The sequence below is a fragment of the Adiantum capillus-veneris genome, chromosome 12 (genome assembly GCF_014529385.1).
Source record: "Adiantum capillus-veneris isolate H3 chromosome 12, ASM1452938v2, whole genome shotgun sequence".
In the NCBI taxonomy this organism is placed as follows: domain Eukaryota; kingdom Viridiplantae; phylum Streptophyta; class Polypodiopsida; order Polypodiales; family Pteridaceae; genus Adiantum; species Adiantum capillus-veneris.
In genome coordinates, this window is record NC_140942.1 from 153,871,299 (window position 1) to 153,892,888 (window position 21,590).

Genomic DNA, 21,590 nt, shown 5'->3' on the forward strand with positions numbered 1-21,590 from the left:
TGGGCTTGAGTTCACACTAGACGGACTCTCGCCTGGGCTATGACAGGTGGCAAGTGTTACTGATGGTGGTCTAGTGGACACCGTGGCAGATCACCACCACCTCAGCTTGGAGATAGGCTTAGGTGGATTGGGATATCTGCCAGCCGTTGGTGGCTTTTCAGGAGATACATATGTGTGGTTGGTTTGAGACGTCGGACGGATTAGGAGGATCATCATCATCTACTTTGTGTGGTCAGTAGTCTGGAGTCTATCATCTTGAGTTATACACATCACGTCTGCACCATCCTTGCACAGTTGAGCCTCGACACCCCATTGTACCTATGAGTCCTTGGCTGGAGCTGAGTGTGCTGCCATGCCAGAGTCTGTACCCGTTTCTTTGAGTTAGTCGAGTCCCATATATTCAAGTTCTAGTGTTGAGTCACTGTGTTTGTTTGCTCTGTTATCCATTGTTTTCTGTGTTTTCATTCTGTTGGAGTGAGATGTCACGCACATTGCACTAAGGAGCACCCACTGTAGGGAGCACGACACATTATCTCCGTTACAAAAGATTGTGTACGATGTTCGAAGCTTCTTTGGATTGTGCTCATACTATAGAAGGTTTATCATGAATTTTGTAGAGATAGCTTCACCTCTTCATGCTTTGCAAAAGAAAGAGGTCACTTTCAAATGGACCCAAAAAGAGATTTCAGCTTTCAGTCTCTTAAAGGAGAAGTTGACTTCAGATCCCCTTATTGTTTTACCAGATCTTAGGAAGTCATTTGTGGTCCAGTGTGACCCGTGTGGCAATAGCATCGGAGCGGTGCTGATGCAAGATGGTCGGATAGTAGCTTATGAGAGCAGAATCTTGCGAGGGCCAAAGAAGACTATGCAAATCTACGAGAAAGAGCTTTTGGCCGTCATTCATGCGCTCTCTACTTGGAAGCACTACCTGTTAGGTACTGATTTTGTTGTCCAGACAGATCATCAGGCCTTGCGATACTTCTTGACACAGTCAAAGCTATTCGAAAAGCATATGCGATGGGCAAACATTCTTTTTATGTTCCACTTCCAGATTATGCATGTGGAAGGTAAGAAGAATGTTGTGCCTGATGCATTATCAAGGAAGCCACAAATTTCAGCTGTGTCAATTCCTTATCATTATGAGCTTGATGAAGATTTTGCAAGGATCTTTGAACAGTTGCAAGATGGGCAACGTCATGCATGGAAAATCATTGCTATGGATTTTATCTTTGATCTTCCAAGAACGCCGACAGGAAATGATGGTATATTGGACCATTATTTGCAGGTTCAGCAAGGAGGCTCATTTTATTCATGTCAGGAAGAAGATAAAATCTGACCAGATGGCACGGTTGTTCATGTACAATGTAGTTAAGTACCATGGTATGCCACAATCGATTGTCAATGATCGTGATCCTCGAATGACGAGTTTGTTTTGGAGAGGATTATTTGAGAACATGGGCACTATGCTAAAGTTCTCGTCTTCGTTTCATCCACAAACTGATGGACAGTCAGAAGACGCTAATTCCACTGTCTTGGATCTACTGATAATAAGGGCAAGTGGGAACAATATTTGCCTATGTTTAACTATGTATACAACAATACAGTGCATTTATCCACAGGCGAGGCACCTTTTGAGATTGTTGAAGGTGGCAAAAAGGTTCCTCCCATTTTGCATACAAAGGACAAGATCTTTGAGGCGGATTGATATGTTGAGAACATGGATGAAATGTATAAGAAGATTAAGCTTGCCTTGGAGAAGACTCAGGCAAAGCAGAAAAGGGTTGCTGATCATCACCGTCGCAAATTACTGTTTTCACCTGATGATTGGGTACTTTTACAATTTAAAACGGCAAGGTTAAAGAAAATAAAGGGCAAGGAAAGGTTATTTCCGAAGCTCAGCATTTGTTACTATGGGCCTTTTCAAGTGCTTGATAAGACGAGCGATGTTGCTTATAGGCTGAAATTGCCCGACACTTGGAAGATTCATAATGCGTTTCACGTGAGTCTTCTAAGACCCTTTTTGTGGGTGATGTGCTAGAAGATATGCCCCAGGAGGATCGGCCAGAAGCCGATGAACTTGATGAGATCTTGGTACCTGAGCAGATTTTAGCACATAAAGAAAGAAAAGTTAAGGGACAAGTTGCAAGACGCTATTTGGTGAAGTTCAAGAACTATCCACCTATGGATGCAAAGTGGATGGAAGAGCATGAACTGTCAGAGTCACCAAATGTATTGCAGCTTTACCTTGAGGCCTTTGGGTTACAGCCTACGTATGCCCCAGCCCAACGTGTTCTATCGAATGTGCATATGCATTCAGTGCATCGCTCTTCAAGTGTTAAAGGTACTATGCTCACTTCTATCATAGATGGAAATGACAAAAGTATGAAGGTCTCATTAAGTCTTTTGTATCTATGTGTTATGACCTTTCTTGCGGGTACATGCGATGATAAACGCATGCTAACAACACAAGATCATCAATGGCATGTATAGATGGCATGCAATCGAGGACGTTTGCGATTTCAAGAGGGGGGTATGTCACGAGGACGTGGCAACTGCTAATTACTGTCACGAGGACGTGGCAACTGCTAGTCTTAGTTGGTTTCTTTCCAATGATTTTTATTTAATTTTTGGGACCCTCTTTTTGAAGTCACAAATGCCCGGACATTGTGTGGCTAGTGTGAAATGGCCGACGACCGAGAGTTTCACCCGCAGATGGGAAGAGCAGGTGGCCACGAGATGGTCGGGCCAGTTGGCACTGGAATCCGAGCAGTAAAATGGTGTCTAGGCTTAGTTCAAAGTCATTAGGCCCCCTCGCACTTATAAGTCGGTGGGTACTAGGAATTAACTCTAAAGAGGCAAACTGGACACATGGTGGCTCTGCAACAATTTGCCACTTTGAGCCAGAAGAGGGGCGCCCAAGTTGAGAGAGGAGGCTCATTGTGCTTTACAGTGTGTGGGTGAGTAGTGGGTGCCGGTGATCACAACTTTAATGGAAAACTTGCCTTCTCCCTTGTCTCATGCAACGCGATGACTTGCTCTCGCGTATCTCTCTCTCTCCTTTGGCACATATGGTTGCCCCACTAGATGGGCTACTCAGTTGACCATGTACAGTTCTGAGGGTTTATGCGTGTTTGCCAAGGCAAGAGCCTTCTGAACAGGAACCGGATTAGCTAATTGCTAATCCCCACAGGTACGCACAGTTCCATCACGAAGGATTGCAAAATCGGAGAGTTTTCTCGCGTGAAACTTGTCTAATTTAAAGGGGAACTGTCCCATTGCGTGCGGAAGCATCTGAAACACGCGTAGACGTGTTCGCTCCGCTCGAAACGGTCCAAGATAGAGAATTACAACCTGCTGTGTTTTTTTGCAGGTTTAGGGTTTCGCACCTAAACTGCAAGGAATCACCAGTGGAGCCTTGGAAAGGCCTTGGGATGCGTGTACAGGGCTGTAGACACTTAACAGTGGCATTACAGCACGCTGAAATTGACCTGCAGCTCCGAAATTGGGTCAAAAATGTGCGATTGGAGCCATGGACAGGTTCGGACAGCTTGGTGGGAGTTAGGTGAAAGTGATCGGATCGTTTCTTTGCATTAAGAATAAAGAAATACCGAAAGGGGCGCCAATCTTTGGGGCCAACAGGTGTCGGCGTCTGCTTGGTAGCGCTCTAGCTTCCAAGACGTGTGTTTGAAGTGTCAATTCCCATTACAGGTTTTTATTTGCAAAGTTTCTTTGTGTCCTAAAGTCTAAAGTAAAGTTTCGGGTGAAAGCCAAAGTCTACTGCCCTACGGGCCGGTTTCAATGTATCTCAGGATGACCCTCGGAAATTTTTGCGCTAGCTTGAGTTGTTTTGCAGATATGCTGTAATCGCGGACGATTACTTTCTTTCAAGAAGGGGGGGATGTCATAAACCGCTGACGTGTCAAGCCACTGAAGAACGGAGCCAACTTGAAGAAGAATGAAAGTTTCAACAAACTTGCAAAGTCTTACCAGGTGGGCCTATTTTAAAGGGAAGAGTTCACTCAACTGTACGTGACCCCTTCCGAGGACCCACTGGGTTACTAAAGGATTTTTAAAACATGACCTCACAAAACAAAAGGCCAAGGGCATTCAAATAGGTGCAGTGGGCTCATACTCTGGCATGCTTCTAGGTGAAGGTGCAGAGCGCGAGTACCAGCATTGTACTAAGTTGAAGCAATATAAAGAAATATCGAAAGGGGCACCAAGGTTTGGGGCCAGTGCTCTTTTGGGGTGGAGTGCTCTCTTGGGGTGGAACTCCACCACTCCCTATCTCGTGTGTCGTGCATCTCTTTCAGTTCAGGTGTTATTTGAAGTGCTTAAAGTTGTTCAGTCTGTTCTTTTCCGTTGGCACGTGGTGCCCGTCCCTATGACATTGAGTGCATGTTTGAAAGACGAAATGACTACAACATTTCGGTCTTGTTTTCCGAAGAGATGAGATGGACATGATAGTAACAAGATTTAGTCAATCGAGACATATGTGGAGATCGATGACAGATCTAGATGTGATTGCTAAATACTTTGCCGATTGATCATGATTTGACCAAGACCTCGACGGAAGTAGTGATGTGAATGTGATTTGAATGTTTAGTGATTGTCGTCTTTGTGTAAGTGCTGGATATGTGTTGTCTAGTGCGTCAATACTTAGAGTCATTGTCTATTGAACTGGTTTCTGGCTTATGTTGGTTTTGCAGGCGTAATCGAGGGCAATTACAATTATTTCAAGAGGGAGGTATGTCACAAAGTGATGACGTGGCATGTCCACCTGGACGAATCCCAATGGAAACTGACACACTAAATGATTCAAGTTGTTCCAACTTATGGGGTCCCGTCCAATGGGGTCCATGGGACAAGGAAATCAAAAAATAAAGCAAGGACCCAAGGTGGCATAGAGGATGTTGACGTGGCAGACTGTATGGCATGCCCTGTAATTTACGCTGATTGTTGACGTGGCACAGTGTACGGAATTCCGCGATTTGCGGTGCAGATTATGGCAGCCAGCGCTGAAGCTTCCAGGGCCAATGCTTTTGTTGAAGCTTTTCTTGTATTGCTTTTGGGCCAAAGGCCTTTAAAAAGGATTGCCAGGGCCTCTCTTCCTCAGGTTGGCTTGGGAGCACTGAGTAGAGAGAGGACCCTCAGACATTGTACTTTGCCAAGAATTAATATAAAAAGACCAAAAGGGGCGCCAGACTTCGGGGCCAATTTTTTGGGCACGGAACTACACCGGGCCGTGTCATCTCTCAGTTGTGAATAAGTTTATTGAGTGTCGTCTCTCAGCTGTGAATAAGTTTTCAGTTTCTCTCACGTGTGTTGTGTCAGATTCTCGACTTGGGGTGTTCAAGTCCGTTACAGAGAGTTAGCCCAACACAACAAGAAGAGACCATGAGTCAAGTAATTGAGGTTTGATCCAATTGAGTTTATCGTCCTTTCGTTCACCGGTGTTTTTTGTTCATCAGAAATTTTGAATCTCCGAATGTGCATAGACCAAAGGGGTCTCCATAAGATCATCAAGGAGTTCTTTATGCAGGAGATACAATTCTTGGAACATATCATATCCCTTGAGGATGTTTGCATGGATCGAACCAAGGTAGAGGTTCTTTGCAATCTGCTACCATTGGCAATCCTTATGGTGGTGACATTAGTGCAAAAGATTTTCGAAGTAATTGCAGACAAAAAAATGGCCCTCCTCGGGCAGGGGCAAAAGATTTTGTTAAAAGTACTAGTTGTAACAATGACTGAAGCTTACATTTTCAATACATTATGGTGAGGAGACTCTATTTCATCATTGCCTGGCCTGTCACAAGTGATGCCATCTTTGAGAACCTTAACATCTAGGGCTCAAAGCATTGAAACAGTTTTTTTTTACCAAACTTTTTATACCATCTCCATGGTTTTAATAAGTGGAAGCTATGCATGTAACAAGAGTATAGCAGACAATATTTAGGATTTTGTATGAACTTCTCTTTTGTAGTATGTGCATTCAGGACCATTGCAAAAATACACGTTGTTTTCTTTCACCACACTTATGAATTATAAGCTGTAGTGTTTTATTGTAATTTTACAATGTTCATCCACACTTGCTCTTAAAACAGGCAGTCTCTACTGAGGCTCGGGCCATGTACAATGTGGGACAAGCTGGGCTGACATATTGGAGCCCAAATATTAACATTTTTCGAGACCCAAGATGGGGGAGAGGCCAAGAGACACCAGGGGAGGATCCATTTGTCTCAAGTGAGTACGCAGTAGCTTATGTTTGTGGTTTGCAAGGGCAGGAGTATAATGAAGACCTAAGGCATTTGACCATTCTCAATGGAAGGAGCAGCATGCAAAATACTTTGAAGGTGGCAGCTTGCTGCAAGCATTTCACTGCTTACGATCTAGAAGCATGGGGTGGTTACACACGTTACACATTTGATGCTTTGGTATGGGTAGCAGAAACTGTACTTTGGAACCATTATTTTTGTATTAAATTTGGCACGTTTCTTTTCATTTTAATGGCATGAATTCATAATACAAAGCAGTTTTTTTCTTGCTTATAGGTCACCCTACAAGATCTCGTTGAAACATATCATCCTCCTTTCAAAAGTTGCATCCAAGAGGCTCAAGCCATGTGTGTAATGTGTTCATACAATCGGCTGAATGGTGTTCCTACTTGTGCTGATAACCATCTTCTTTCAAACCTTGTACGGGAAGAGTGGGGATTAAAAGGGTATGTTACATTCTACAAGCAGGGCGTGCTGAAATCTTTGTTGTGTCAGGATTATGTCACCATATCAAGGAACATAGTGACAGTTCACTTCAAACAGATTATAGCGAGAAGTTTTGCAAGGCTCCTTGTATGACATTGAGGAGGCATTGTTGGTGTATATTCTGTGTCAATGGTATTACTATATTCATTTTCCCAGGAAATTTCACAACACAGCAGCACTAAAACTTGCTTAATAATTGGAAACTTATCATGCATTGTTTGTGCTGTTTTAAGGTTTTTGCCTTACTGCGAGGCACAGTTTCTGGAGCAACTGAGTGGTTGTCGTTTGAATATGAGACTAATAAAGGTGTATAAACCACTGCTTGGTGGGACTTTTCTTTTTGCTTGGCCTATTGTCTGAGCTATTAGTCTTTGAGATGTCTTCAAGAGCCAATTCACTTGACATGTTGAAGGCATGGCAACTCAAGTGTAAGGCCGAGATCAACTATTTGAGTTTTTGTGATCCATCAAATGGATAGAGAGACTTTTATTTCATTATCTCTTTGTTTTCAGGTATGTAACTTCAGATTGTGATGCTGTTGCTGTCGTTTATGAGTACATCGGTTATGCAGCAAGCCCAGAAGACGCTGTGGCAGATTGCTTAAATGCAGGTGGGTTTTCTGCTTGTTCTAGTCCTTTTGTTTTACAGAACTTCTCACATATCAACCATTTTTGTTTTATATTGATGTTTGTATCAGGGATGGATCTCAACTGTGGGACGTATGTTTCAAGGCATGCAGCAGTAGCTCTTGAAAGGGGGATAGTAAATGTCTCAACAATTGACAAAGCTTTGTCCAATCTATTTGGTCTTCGAATGCAACTTGGTTTGTTTGATGGTGATCCAAAGGCTCAACCCTTTGGGCTTATTGGACCTGAGGCAGTGTGCGCTGATATTCATCGCCAACTAGCTCTTGAAGCGGCAAAGCAAGGTTTGGTTCTCCTAAAGAATGAGGCCAGGACGTTACCTTTCTTCGCTGGGCATATCAAGAAGGTTGCTGTCATAGGGCCACATGCAAACTCATCAGACGATATGCTTCTTGGAGACTATGCAGGTTGATTGATTATTTAGCAATGTTTCTGATGGCACATGACTTGTCTTTTTCTTAGAATTGTGCTATCTTCTCATTTGGTTGTTCTCCGGGCTTTCTCACAGTTAGAACATCTCGATCGTCGATTTTTTAGCAAGCTTCTACATGAGCAAGACAGTCAATCCAATTAGGCAGTCAGATTTTACACACTCCGTAATGGCTTTTTCTGAAACGAGAGATGAAGATTGGTTCTTTTTGTTGTTTGTGGGGCCATATCCAAAAAACGGTGTAAAAGTGCCAAAGTTCGTATGTTAGAAGCATGTGAAGATGGTAAGCTTAAAGCACAAGTGATTGAGGAAGAGAGAGGAGATTAGAGAAAACATGAATGACAGAGAGAGGGAAAGAAGAATTTTGTTTACGCCTTCTAGGACCAAATTGTCAAAGTGGCAGCAGAAATTTCACGTGGGAGTACTGAGACTTGACTCTTGGATGGCTTATTGTGATGAAGCTGGCATTTGGATGAGATTCAAAAAGTTCTTTAGGGATTTACATTTCATAGACTTTCTATAGAAATGAAATGTTGTATTAAACGTTTTCAAAAGGTCAAAATGACCTATGAGACCAAATTGATACAGTCCTGGTGGATCTAATACACTGTCTGGGTACAAAATAAAATGAAGTAAAATAAAAGCTAAAAGCTAAAAGAACATCAGTGTCCGAGAATGTCCGGCATCGGGCGCTGTTTGAGGATGTACTGCATCGGTCGCTGAAGAATATCGTCAATGTCTGTTTTCGTGAATAGTCGTACTGGACGTCACGTAGACGTGGGCGTCTGCTTTGTCGGTCAATATACCTTTGGTATAGGTGGACTTTGAAGTCTGTTGAGAAGCTTGCTCATCTAACTGCTGAGTCTCTGCTCTAAAAAATTTAGTGATTTCCCTTTGTGAATGTCTCCCACTATCTAGTCTCCCCGGGAGACTCCCCCCGTGTCTGCGTAGCTCTAGCAAAAACAATGAGAGGCATCTCTGATCCTGATATCTCATGACTCTAGCTAGTGGTCCAAAGCCCTCTGAATAGACAATGAATGCAGCCTCGTAACTCATAGTACACTAGACAATGACATATGTGATGTAACTCTGTCTCTGAGTCTATATGACACAACTGGCAAATCCTAGCCTCTGCTGGTACTCTCCTAAATCTACCAATCTCGATCTCTAGCTGGTGCGATGATGTGCGCATCTGATTAATAGCACATCGTATCCCATGGGATAAAGGAGTGTCCATATAGGTAGGTGTGATCATATTCCATCCTCTGTGAGCTGGAGAAGATGCTCTCTGTAAAAAGCCATCTTTGTGCCAAGCTCTCATGTTAGCTGTGACCATGTCCTCCTGGTGTGTAGTTGAATAAAATCCTGTCTGATGAGGCGTGTAATCTCAGTCCATGTCACAAACTGGTGGTGTGCAAGCGGATGATGATGTGGCAGGCTTGTACGGACAACCCACAAATTGTGTTGATAGTGTTGACGTGGCACCTGTACGGATTTTTGCGTTTTACGTTGATGATGTGGTAGCTGGTACGGACTTCGTGAAACACGCTGGCAGCTTTTAGCGTCAGCTTTGGGGACCAGAGGCTTTTAGAGTATGATGCTTTTCGTGAACTGCTTTTCAAGGTCAGGGGCCTTTAAATATGTGCCATGGGCTCAGTCTCTTGCACGTCTTCGCGTTGGAGTGCAGAGGACAGATTACCCGCTTGTACTAAGTTGAAGCAATATAAAGAAATACCGAAAGGGGCGCTAGGGTTTGGGGCCAGTGCTCTCTTGGGATGGAACTCCGCCTCTCCCCGTCTCGTGTGTCGTGCATCTCTTTCAATTCAGTGTTATTTAAAGTGCTTAAAGTTGTTCAGTCTGTTCTTTTTCGTTGGCACGTGGTGCTTGTCCCGTGATAGTGGTATTAGAGTTTCAAGCGTGTGCTTTTCTGAAAGCATACAAGTCCTACCAAAGAGCAGACAGAGCAAGTTGGCACTTCCAAAGTTTACACGAAATTTCATCTTGACACATGCTTTGTACTCGCCGCAAGTCTCGTAGCTAAAGGCTTTGAATCTCCTCAGGAAGTGTTGTAAATTGTAGCCAGTCGTCGAAAGTGAAGGCTAGACCGTATGCCATGGGACCCCAAGAGACGTGAGGTCGGCTACCAACCATGTGACCTCCCCGGACTTATTAGCCACTGCCACCCTTACTTTATTGCGCATTGGGCGCTCTCTCGTCTTCATCGCTCTGGCTTATATGGCATAAGCCTTAAGGAATTTAAGATCACTTGCACGAGAAGGATCGATGTTTTTTTTTTTCGAGCTGCCATTTTTCTTAGAGGCAGTGCCATGCAGTGGTGGAAGTCTATAGCTACCAAGCGGCATACTCCAAGGACTTGGCAAGCTTTCAAGAAAATTTCTGCCCAAAGTTACATGCCTTCAGACTGCAGCTTCTAGCAAAGTGGGATATCCTGAAACGCTTGCCACGAAAACCCTAGCCGATTACAACTTGAAATTTCTCGACATCTCTGTCCGTTTCCACTACAGGCAAGTCTGCACAAGTAATTTCGTCATTTTGTGAAGAAATTCTATCAGTGTCGTTTTCTGCAAAATAGGTGCCTTACATTCTTCTACGGTTTGTGCTATATAGCACGTGTTGTTCCCGCTCCATTTTTTCTATTTTCGAGCAGTTTTCACGTCAGGTGCAGCATTTACCATGGCTGACAACAACACAGATGTCTTCAAGATGTTTGCTACTGAGGACAGGTTGGATGGGGACAATTACCCTATGTGGGCTTACATAATGCAACATGTTCTTGTGTCAAAGGGCGTCTGGAATATTGTGCAGGGCATTGATGTACGTCCTGGTTCTGAGGATGTAGGCGATGTTGAGGATGTTGCAGGTCTTGCTGCAAGGATTGCTGCTATTAGAGTTGTTTTGCCTACGGCAGAACAAGCTCGTTGGGATGTAAAGGATGCGTAGGCTCATGCATTGATTGCGTTGTCTGTGAAGCGCACCATTGTTCCTCACATTCGTTCATCAAAATCTGCAAAACAGGCTTGGAATATTCTAGCAGGTCTTTATGCAAGCCGCAATAAGGCTAAAATTGCTTTGCTGCGTAAAGAGCTGGAGTTGAAGATTATGCATGAGGAAGATGATATGAACACTTTCCTTGCTAGTGTCAAGGATATCAATGAGCAACTTATTTCTGTAGGTGAAGTCATTTCAGATAGTTCCCTTGTGCAGATTGTTCTTGATGCCTTACCAGATTCTTACCAGACTTTTGCTAGTACTTGGAGACTTATGACCCAAGAAATCCAGAAGTTGTCAAGTTTGATGCATTATGCACATTGCTGTTGCAAGAGTCACTTTCCATAAAAAACAGGACTAGACAGCGTGCAGTTGAACAGGCTTTTATTGCTTCTCAAAGAAAGGATGGTAACAGCAATGCAGCCACTTCGGTTTTGCTGCTGCGAGTGACAAAACTTCTGTTCCCAATGCTTCTGCTGGCAGCACTTCGTCTGGCAATTCTGGTGATAAGGGCAAAAAGAAGATGCGTTGCCATTATTGTAAAGCTAATGATCACTTGATCAAGTTGTGTCCTAAGTTGAAGGCCAAAGAGGCTAAGAAGAAAGAGGGTGGTTCCACTGCAAATGTTGTTTGTACTACAAATGCAACCATTGTTGAGTCTTCTGTGAAAGGAGACTGTGATGCTGATGTTGATGCAGAATGGGCTTTTAGCGCAGAGTGCACTTACAATCCTGCTGTCCATGGTGCATGCTTGTCAGTTGCTGCAGATTCACATGTGTGGTATTTCGATAGTGGTGCTACAAAGCACATTACCTCACATCGTGAATTGTTTACCTCTCTCGAGTCTGTCCCTCATGGGAATTCAGTCACTTGTGCCAACAATGCCTCTTATCCGGTTCAGGGAGTTGGAAAGATTGTGCTTACTGCTGCAAATGGCAGTTCCTTCACACTTGTTGATGCACTTTATGTACCTGGGATCAAGAAGAATCTCTTGTCTGTATCCGCACTTACTAGACTTGGACTTGTAGTCAAATTTGTGGATGACTGATGTACAGTTCATGATCTCAGTTTTGGTGATGTAATTGTTGCATCTGGCCTTTTGTGCCGTGGGCTGTATAAGCTCACTTTGTATGACAAGTGTGGACAAAATTTTGCAAATGTTGTTGCAGATCCAAGGGCTATTTCACATGCAAAACTTTGGCATGCACGTTTTGGTCATCTGAATTTTGCCAGTTTGTTGCGTTTTCAGAAATCTGATATGGTTGCTTCTTTGCCGCCTCTTGAAGCACCTGTGAAACATGTTTGTGAAGGTTGTATTTTGGTAAGATGCAGCGTTCTAAGTTTCCAAAGGATGGTTCAGTTCGGGCCACATGCAAGTTGCAGCTTGTGCATAGTGATGTTTGTGGGCCCATGCAAACTCCGTCCTTGGGCAATTACCTTTACTTCGTGACTGTCATTGATGATTACTCCAGGCATGCATGGGTATTTCCGCTTAAAGCGAAGTCCGAAGTTTTTATGTGCTTCAAACAATTTCTGGCTATGGCTGAAAATGTCTCGAAATGTACTATGGGCACCCTCCGTTCCGATTGAGGAGGGGAGTGTATGTCTCATGAATTTAATACATTTGTGGCTAGTCGTGGGATAAAACACCCATGTACAGTGCCTTATACACCTCAACAAAATGGTGTTGTTGAGAGGAAAAACAGGTCACTGACGGAAATGGCACGATATATGGTCAAAAGTCAAGCTTTGCCGCATTCTTTTTGGCTTGAGGCCATCATGTGTGCCACTTATGTACTTAACAGGTATCCTACGAAAGCTTTGCAGTCTATTACTCCATATGAAGCATGGCATGATAGAACGCCTTCTATTGAGCACATGCATGTTTTTGGCTGTTTGGCATATGCTTTGGTGCCACAAACACAGCGCAGAAAATTGGATGATAAGGCTGTTAAATGTATTTTTGTTGGTTATAGTGCTGAAAGCAAAGGTTACAGGTTGTATCATCCGCAAACAAAACGTATTCTGGTTTCACGGGATGTAGTGTTTGTGGAAGATTCTGTTCAGCCCTTGCTGTCATGTACTAGAGACAGTAATGTAAGCTCACAGGACATTTATGACACTTTGTTGCCTCTTTTCAGCGGTGGAAATACGAATGTAAGTTCCAATGAGGCAAATGTACAGCCTATGGAGGTTTCTGAAAATGTTACAGATGAGCCTATTACTGATGCAGATGTACATGATGTACTTGATGAGGAAAGGGTTGAAAATGAGCAGGCTAGAGGTATGCCAAAATGGCTGGTGCACACTTTGCGTGACAGTAAATTGGATGCACCTTTGTCTAGTCGTACTCGTTCAGGCTCTCGCCATGCATCTTATGCATCAGATTGTTATGCTTTGGATGTGTCTAGTTTACATGATGTTGAGGAACCTCTGTCTTTTGATGAAGCACAGAATTCAGAAAATTGGATGGCTGCCATGCAATCAGAATATGATGCACTTATAGAAAATGACACATGGACTTTATGTGATTTGCCTCCTGGCAAAAAGGCCATTGGTACGAAGTGGGTTTACAAGTTGAAACGTAAGCTGGATGGTGAGATCGATTGCCATAAGGCTCGACTTGTTGCAAAGGGTTATGCACAACAAAAAGGCATAGATTATGAAAAGACCTCTGCTCCCACTTGTCGTATGACTACTGTGCGTTTTCTATGTGCATTGGCAGCTCATTTTGGTTGGGATGTACATCAATTAGACATTGTTACTACTTTCTTGAACGGTGACATATTTTAGGAAGTTTATGTAACACAGCCTCGCGGTTTTGTCATAAAAAGACAAGAGGACAAAGTGTGCAGATGTAAGAAGGCTTTGTATGGGTTTAAGCAATCTCCTCGTGCTTGGTATGAGAAAACTGACACTCATTTGGTTAAACGAGGCTTTCGTAACAGTCCAACAGAAAGCACATTGTATGTAAAGCGTGAGGGTGATGTACTTCTCATTGTGGTTCTTTATGTCGATGATTTGCTGATCACTGGACCAAATGAGAGACATATTGCTGAATTTAAGGCTGATTTGAATGCTACTTTCAAGATGAAAGATTTGGGGCTGTTGCATCATTACTTGGGTATACAGTTTAAGCAGTGTGATGGTGGTATCGCCTTGTGTCAGAAAAGTTACATAGAGACATTGCTATGTAAGTTTGGACTTGAGGATTGCAAACCTATTGCCACTCCCATGGAAACAGGTTTGAAGTTGAGTCTACATGATGCTGGCGATCCTGCTGATGTCACTCTTTACCAAACTGCTGTTGGCTGCCTCATTTATGTATGCAACACGAGGCCAGATATTCAGTTTGCAGTCTCACAGGTTAGCAGATTTATGCATAGCCCAGGGTCTAAGCATTGGCAGGCTGTCAAGAGGATTTTCCGCTACCTTAGTGGCACTTTACATCTTGGCTTGTTTTATCCCAAGGGGGGATCATTGCCGCCAGACTTACATGGTTTTTCGGACTCAGATTGGGCTGGTTGTTTTGACACGCGAGTGTCCACAAGTGGTTTTTGTTTCATGCTTGGCAGTTCATGTATATCATGGTTGAGCAAGAAGCAACCTACTGTGGCCACTTCGAGTTGTGAGGCTGAGTACAGGGCAGTCTTCACAGCTACGGTTGAGTGTGTATGGCTCAGATGCCTTATGGCTGATTAGGGTGTTGGACAGGACACTGCCAACACTATCTACACTGACAGTTAGAGCGCATTGGCAGTTGCGAGGAACCCAGTTTTTCATGCTCGCACAAAGCACATTGAGGTGCATTACCACTATGTCAGGGAGAGGCTCTCAGCAGGAGAGATCAACTTGGCTTATGTGCCAACACAGGACAACCTTGCAGATCTTTTCACAAAGGCATTGTCTCGTGAGAAGCTTGAAGCTTTCCGCAAAGCTTTGGGCTTACTCCCCTTTGTGGACTGATCATGTCCTCAGGGCATGGCACTTCCCTTTACTCATGTGCCAGCTCTCGTTCATCGCATCACTCCAAGGGGGATTTGTTACCATATACATGTGGTAGTGATGTGTGTGAACACACTAGGACCGCCGGGGCATTTTTTCCCTCTTTAGGAGGTTTTTTCCCCCGAGCATTGTATATACGTCCATCACTCTAGGGCTATCTATCTTTCCATTGCACACTAAGTAACACACTCTCTATTGTGTGCCTGTAGCTTCCTTTGTCTTCTCCAAGCTGTGTGCGTTTCTCTGCAACCCTAATTCCAACACTTGTTTGGTGATCTTGTTTGGAATTTTTTTGAAATGGATGGCATTTGTTTTAAACCTGCCTTGGTGCCGATTTGAATTGTTTGACTCTGATTTTAATACTGGTTTCAATGATTGGTGATTTACTCGCGGGTGGAGTATTGAGAAACGATGTTTGAGAATGCTTGCACATACTCATGGCCCGGATCCTTGTGGTTATTTGCAGGGGGAATATTAAGAAGTCTGAGTAGTGATTACTCTTAGCACCTCCAAACGATGTAGGCTACGGTTTTGGGGGCGTTTGGTTGTAAAAGGTCTCTATATCTCATGGCCCGGACCTTTTTAGGTTTTTTACGGGAGAGTGATGAGGGAGTCATTGAACAGCTCGTGGCCCAGACCTGGATGGTTATTTGCGAAGGGAGTGTTGATCGGCGGCTTTATGTTTCTATGTCTTGTAACATGCATATGTGAGCATTTGTGTTGCATTGTGATATGTCAACCATTGAATATTCCTTATTGGATGAGATTGCTTGGGTATGTAATTTTAGTGCATCAAGACACCTATTGGAGATCAGCACAGTCTGAGCGTGATGGCTAATTTTACTACGCTAGAATATCAAGATCCCTGATATGGAATGAGAATATAGTCTTTATTGGATGAGATTTTTCTCTGGGAAGTCACCGACCCAGGATATCAAGAGCTCCAATTTGGAATGAGAAAACTGATTGTCCCTCGGAAATTTTAAGCTAACTTGAGTTGTTTGCAAATATGCTGTAATTGCGGACGATTACTTTCTTTCAGGAAGAGGGGATGTCACAAACTGGTGGCGTGCAAGCGGTGATGACATGGCAAGCCCTTAGCCTGTACAGATAGCTTGCAAATTGCGCTGGCAGTGCTGACATGGCACTTGTACGGATTTCCACGTTTACGTTGACTGACATGGCAATTGTACGGATTTTTGTGAAATGCGCTGGCAGCTTTAAGAGTCAGCTTTTGGGACCAGATGCTTTAAGAGTTTGATGCTTTTCATGTAATTGCTTTTCAAGGCCAAGGGCCTTCAAATATGTGCCATGGGCTCAGTCTCTGGCACGTCTTCGCGTGGGAGTGGAGAGGACAGAGTACTGGCTTGTACTGAGTTGAAGCAATATAAACAAATACCAAAAGGGGCACCAGGGTTTGGGGCCAGTGCTCTCTTGGAGTGGAACTTCGCCACTCCCCGTCTCGTGTGTCATGCATCTCTTTCAATTCAGTGCTATTTGAAGTGCTTAAAGTTGTTCAGTCTGTCTTTTCCGTTGGCACGTGGTGCTTGACCCGTGACAGTCCGGACTCCGTGTGAGGGACAAGGAGAGGGTGCATCCAGCGAGTACTGGAAGAGGGGTAGTCTGTCCATACTAAAGCCATGTAGCTGAAACCAGGCTGTTATCTGTGCATACCAACAAGATGTGTCTCCCTGTGAGGCAAGCTGTCGAGAAGACTCTAAGGCTAGGCGAGCATATCTATCTTTAGAGAGCAAGATGCTTATCAAGAGCAAGCTCATTTACAGGATAGTGTCACTAATGGCATGAGAGCCAATTTGGAGCTCCCTTTCTTTGAGTAGGTGCTCTTCAGGCTCTTTCTCCTTAGTAGAAGTTGCTTGAGGGAGGATGGCCTCACATTGGCTTTCTTTCTGAGGCCTTCCAACATGTCGCGGACATGGATAAGATGCTTCAGTATGAAATGCTGTTTCATTTATCTTTTCCTCAAGGAGGCAAGTGTGGTTGATGACATGCGGCAGAGGAGGGAAGGCCACCCACGGGGGCGGGGGGGGGGGGGGGGGGGGGGGGGGGGGGGGGGGGGGGCGGGAACGGTGGAGGGGCGGTGGGCAAGCTATATAGATGCCAATGTTCTCTTGGGATCGTTTTATGGCTGATGCCTGGTAGTTTCAACCTTGGGATCTTTTTATGGCCAATGCCATGTAGTTTCAAGCTTGGCAATGAAATCCCACTCGTCCATCATCATGTAACGTTTGTTGCTTGGCTAACCAGAATTTAATTTTGGTTTTCTTTTGGAGTACAGCTATTTGAACTGAGATTTTGTGTTTTTCCTGTTTAAAATCATTCACAAGCAGTTTTATTGACTACTGAGATTTGAACTGAGATTTTGTGTTTCTTCTGTGTGTTAAGAGACTAGGCTGTCAGGAGTTCTCAGAAACTCTTTGCTTGAATTGTTCAAACAATGTGATTAGGTGTGCTCAAAGTCTATGATGTTATGAATCTGACAATCTGTTGAAGCCTTGGTTGCTTTGTCTGAATTTATCACAGGGCTAAGAGGGAATTTTAATATAACTTGTGCTGACATTTTTTGCAGGCCCTCCATGCATCACTATAACTCCACTTGAAGGCTTGCAGACTTTTGCTGATACCATATACACACCAGGCTGCATTGATGTTGCGTGCGTTTCAGACTCTCTAGTTGAGGCTGCAACAGAAGTTGTATCAGTGGCAGATGCTGTCATCATATTTGCTGGTCTTGACAAGTCTGAAGAAAGAGAGGACCATGATCGCACAAAGCTGTTTCTGCCTGGACAGCAGCAGAACTTGATTTCAAAAGTTGCAAATGCAGCAGTTGGACCAGTAGTGCTAGTAATTTTATCTGGAGGCCCGGTTGATGTAGTGTTTGCCAGAGATAATCCCAAAGTCCAAAGTATTGTTTGGGCTGGTTATCCTGGTGAAGCTGGTGGTCAAGCAATAGCAGAGTTGATTTTTGGAGAATTTAGTCCAGGTATTGCTCATTATTATTCGGTTTTTATGCACCTAAGCTATTGTAATCTTATTCATCTGCTTCACATAGGGTTCTCTTGCTAGATGATGTGCCTTTTGTAGCTGCATTGTTGCCGGGCGCTAAAAACCATTGGACATTTCCATGGTGCCATTTTGGTCGAAATTTGACCATGTAAACTAACACCTTGTGCTTCATGGTTTTCCTTATTAACTTGGAAGATAAAGTTTAGTCTTTTTGGACTACTTGAGATTTGCCTGTAATCATTGTGGAGATCTGACTACTTGGGATTTGCACGTAATCATTGTGGAGATCTGCCCATGGCTTCTGTTGTTTAGCAGTGCGAGCTGCCCCAGGAGATCGATTTGGACCAGATAGAAGCTAGAGGAGTATGTCTTAGATATTATCAGCACACAGGTTGGATACCGAATGATGGTCATGGTAGGCTGTACCGGTCGTGAACTGCTTTTCTCACAGTTTCCCACGTGTACATGGGCTCGCTCTTGGCTGATGCATCAGATCGATTTTGCTTGTTGTCTATACTTCATGGAAGAGGGATGGTATCATCCCTTATCCTTCCACCCAGTGAGAAATCAAGCATGCATCATCTTTGCTGTGATTGCACGTTCAGTTGTGATGGCCTGAGCCAGATAAATTTGTGTATGCTCTTTGAATTTACATGTCCAAGGTGAGGGACGTGAATGTTTTCTCAACGGTTGAATGCAAAAGTAGATTGCCACACTTTTTCTTTGGTGCCATGAATATGCGCATTGTATTGAGGAGTATGAATGAGCTTGATGAGATAGAATGGCTCACGTGCCAATGAAGCTTCTTCTGTGGCAAGATTTTCATAAAACCTGTGATTCCATGGATTAATGTACTAATTGTGCAGGAGCAAGAGCTTTCTTTTGCTCACTCAGAACGTTGTGGGAAGTGCTACTCACGTAAGTTTTGAGAGCCTGCTGTAGTAACCATGTTTTGCTGTGGTGAGTTAGTACTTTGTTTGTTCCCCTGTTGGCTCATGTGTTGGAGGGCCCATGGTTTTCTTGGAAAAGGCAGGGCCATGCCAGTTCCTTGATGCTTGTATATGTTTACTATGCGTTAATATACAATGGTGCAAGATTGCAGCATGCTCTTTGGCATGACATTGGGCCTTAATTGCTACTCATAGATTTGGATCATGCATGTGGACTTTAATAATGTGGACTATGTGGAGGATGTTAGAGCTTATGCACATTAGGATCTTCATTGATTGCGTTGAAAGTGAAATCTCACGTCTCATCAATAGAAAGTCCAAATAATTTCAGGGACAATACATATCTCAAACTTACGTAACAAATGCTGTTATCTCTTAGATTCTCAAATGCTGTCATCCGTTTTGGATCTTCCTTGGAGGTTTGCAATTCACCTATAACCAACAATCCTTGGTTCCTGTGTTAAAGGGACATGTGGTTTGTTTTTCTGAGTACTTGCAATCATGCTGCTAAAAGAAGGGTTTTAGCAATATTCATTTGACAGTAAAATGACAATATTTCTTACATGTTGATTTAGTTTATAGCAAGGAATGAGTTTTATGGGATCAGAAGTTTGCTGCCACTTTGCTAAATGTGATGATGTTTGAATCAGGAGGGAGGCTGCCCATGACATGGTATCCAGAAAGCTTCACACAGGTGCCTATGACTGACATGAACATGCGACCTAATCCATCTCGTGGGTATCCAGGACGAACTCATCGATTTTATAGAGGTGATACTGTTTTTAAGTTCGGTCACGGGCTGACATACATGGACATCTCGGAAACTTTTTCATCTGTGCCCACTGAGATCTATTTACCCATCTGTATGGACCCTTTCAGCGTAAACATGCTCAGAATGAATCCAACCCCCTCAACATGCCAGGTTCCAGATGACCACTTCAACAATAACGTGGATCACGGTGCTGGGTTCAATGTCAGCATGCAAGTACGCAACCGCGGGTCTAGAGGAGGAAGCTACACTGTGCTTTTGTTTTCAAAGTCACAAACAGGAGATGTTAGACTTCCACAGCAACAGTTGGTAGATTTCAAGCGGGTCAATTTGGAACCAAATGGAGGAGCTGAAGTCTCCTTCTTTCTAAACCCTTACAAGCATCTGACTGTGGTCAATGAATATGGAAAGAGGGTCCTCAATCTTGGGCCACATGTATTGGTTGTCAATGCCCAAGTTGAACATACAGTCTCGATAAAGCTTGCAGAAGCAAAGGGTAACAGGTGTTGCTGAGATGTATATTTGGCCTCTATACCTTTATTCAGCAATTCCTTTACGTATCGGTTTGTAAAAAACTGTTTACAGCAAAATCCTACACGAGTTTGTGAAAACTGCTCTTATTACAGCTTCATTGTCTATTTCAGACTTGTAAAACTCTTTGTAAATTAAGTTTGTGAAAATTTTATTTGGGTATTGAGCACATAAGGGCTTATTTCAAATTGCACTAATACGAGTCTGTTTTAACATTGGACATTGTAGTTTTTTATCTGGGTGTTGATGACATATGTTACAAAATTGTGCATGATAGCTTAGTGCTGTGCCCTATTGTGGAGGTGTCAATGTATTTCTCGGTAAGTGTCAATCCACTTTTTATAGGTTGCAATGACAACTTAGGCTAGGCTACCAGGCATCGATGGAGTTGTAATTGTATATGTACAATTTGAAAAATGGATTAGTGGGTCTTGTGGAACACCTTTTTGAGTGAAATGGAGTATAAAGAGACCTTGCCCTCGCATTCTTGAGTTGTAATTGTATATGTACAATTTGAAAAATGGATTAGTGGTCTTATGGCCCACATCTGGGTCACCTTTTTCAGTAAGAAAAGGAGTATAAAGGTGACCCTTGCTCTCTCATTCTCGCGATCCATTGTATAAGCATTCTCGAGTTGATGATTTATTGCTCTCTCTCTCTCTCTCTCTCTCTCTCTCTCTCTCTCTCTCATTACAGTGAGCACTTCTTGACCATGCTAGACGAGGGGTTCATCCACATAGTATGCTACATGGACACATACATGCCACATAGTCACGAGCGGCGATGGGTCAGCTTTGGATATCACATCAGCTAGAGAGAGAGGAATAGTACTTTACTTGCTTTGCACAGAGAGGGTGATTGACAAGAAGCACTTTGTCTATAGATATAGAGCTTATGAGAGTATCAAAGATGGATACGAGGCTCTTTCCACAAGACTACCCACCTTGCTATAGATCATGGAGTCTCAGTTATGGCCATTTTCTAGTGGAGATACATAGAGAGACGTTGCTTGCATATATAGCAGCACTAGAGGGTGGCAGGCAATCACATCTTATAGAATTTTTCCCTAGGACCACCACCATACCGCCACCCCGTCACACAGACACAACAAGGGGTCACCCTAGAGCAGACTAAGACGATCAAAGCTAGGAGACACCCCGAGCTTGTTGGGCAACGGTACTGATTGATGGTGATAGCTCAGGATGAGTGCTTAGTACGTACACAAGGTTCCCTTTACTTTAGCAATAAATTTATGGGAGAGAGAAGAGAGAATGCTATTGTGAGTGAAGGTTCTGCGAGTAATAGAGAGATAAAGAAGACTAAGACTACTTACACATTGCCTGCCCAAAACATGACTGATGGCAAAATATGATGGATTGCAAAAAACGGGCAGCGCCCAAAAGAATCAACTGCAGAATCCACTTGTCGAAGCATGGGTGGGTGTTGAACTCCATACAGCTCAGC

The 21,590-nt window shown here is 43.5% G+C and overlaps 1 protein-coding gene across 1 annotated transcript in view; it reads left to right on the forward strand.

The window, feature by feature from the left end:
• The window catches only part of LOC147446709 (putative beta-D-xylosidase 7), a 73,678-nt gene extending 53,364 nt beyond the window's left edge, over positions 1–20,314 (forward strand). The window contains exons 2-7 of the mRNA XM_086525876.1: positions 6,108–6,437; positions 6,555–6,724; positions 7,277–7,374; positions 7,462–7,815; positions 17,440–17,853; positions 19,477–20,314. Coding sequence (XP_086382002.1) covers positions 6,108–6,437; positions 6,555–6,724; positions 7,277–7,374; positions 7,462–7,815; positions 17,440–17,853; positions 19,477–20,108 — 1,998 coding nt within the window. The 3' untranslated portion in view covers positions 20,109–20,314. The remainder of the gene's footprint in view (positions 1–6,107; positions 6,438–6,554; positions 6,725–7,276; positions 7,375–7,461; positions 7,816–17,439; positions 17,854–19,476) is intronic.
• Positions 20,315–21,590: the final 1,276 nt, after the last annotated feature.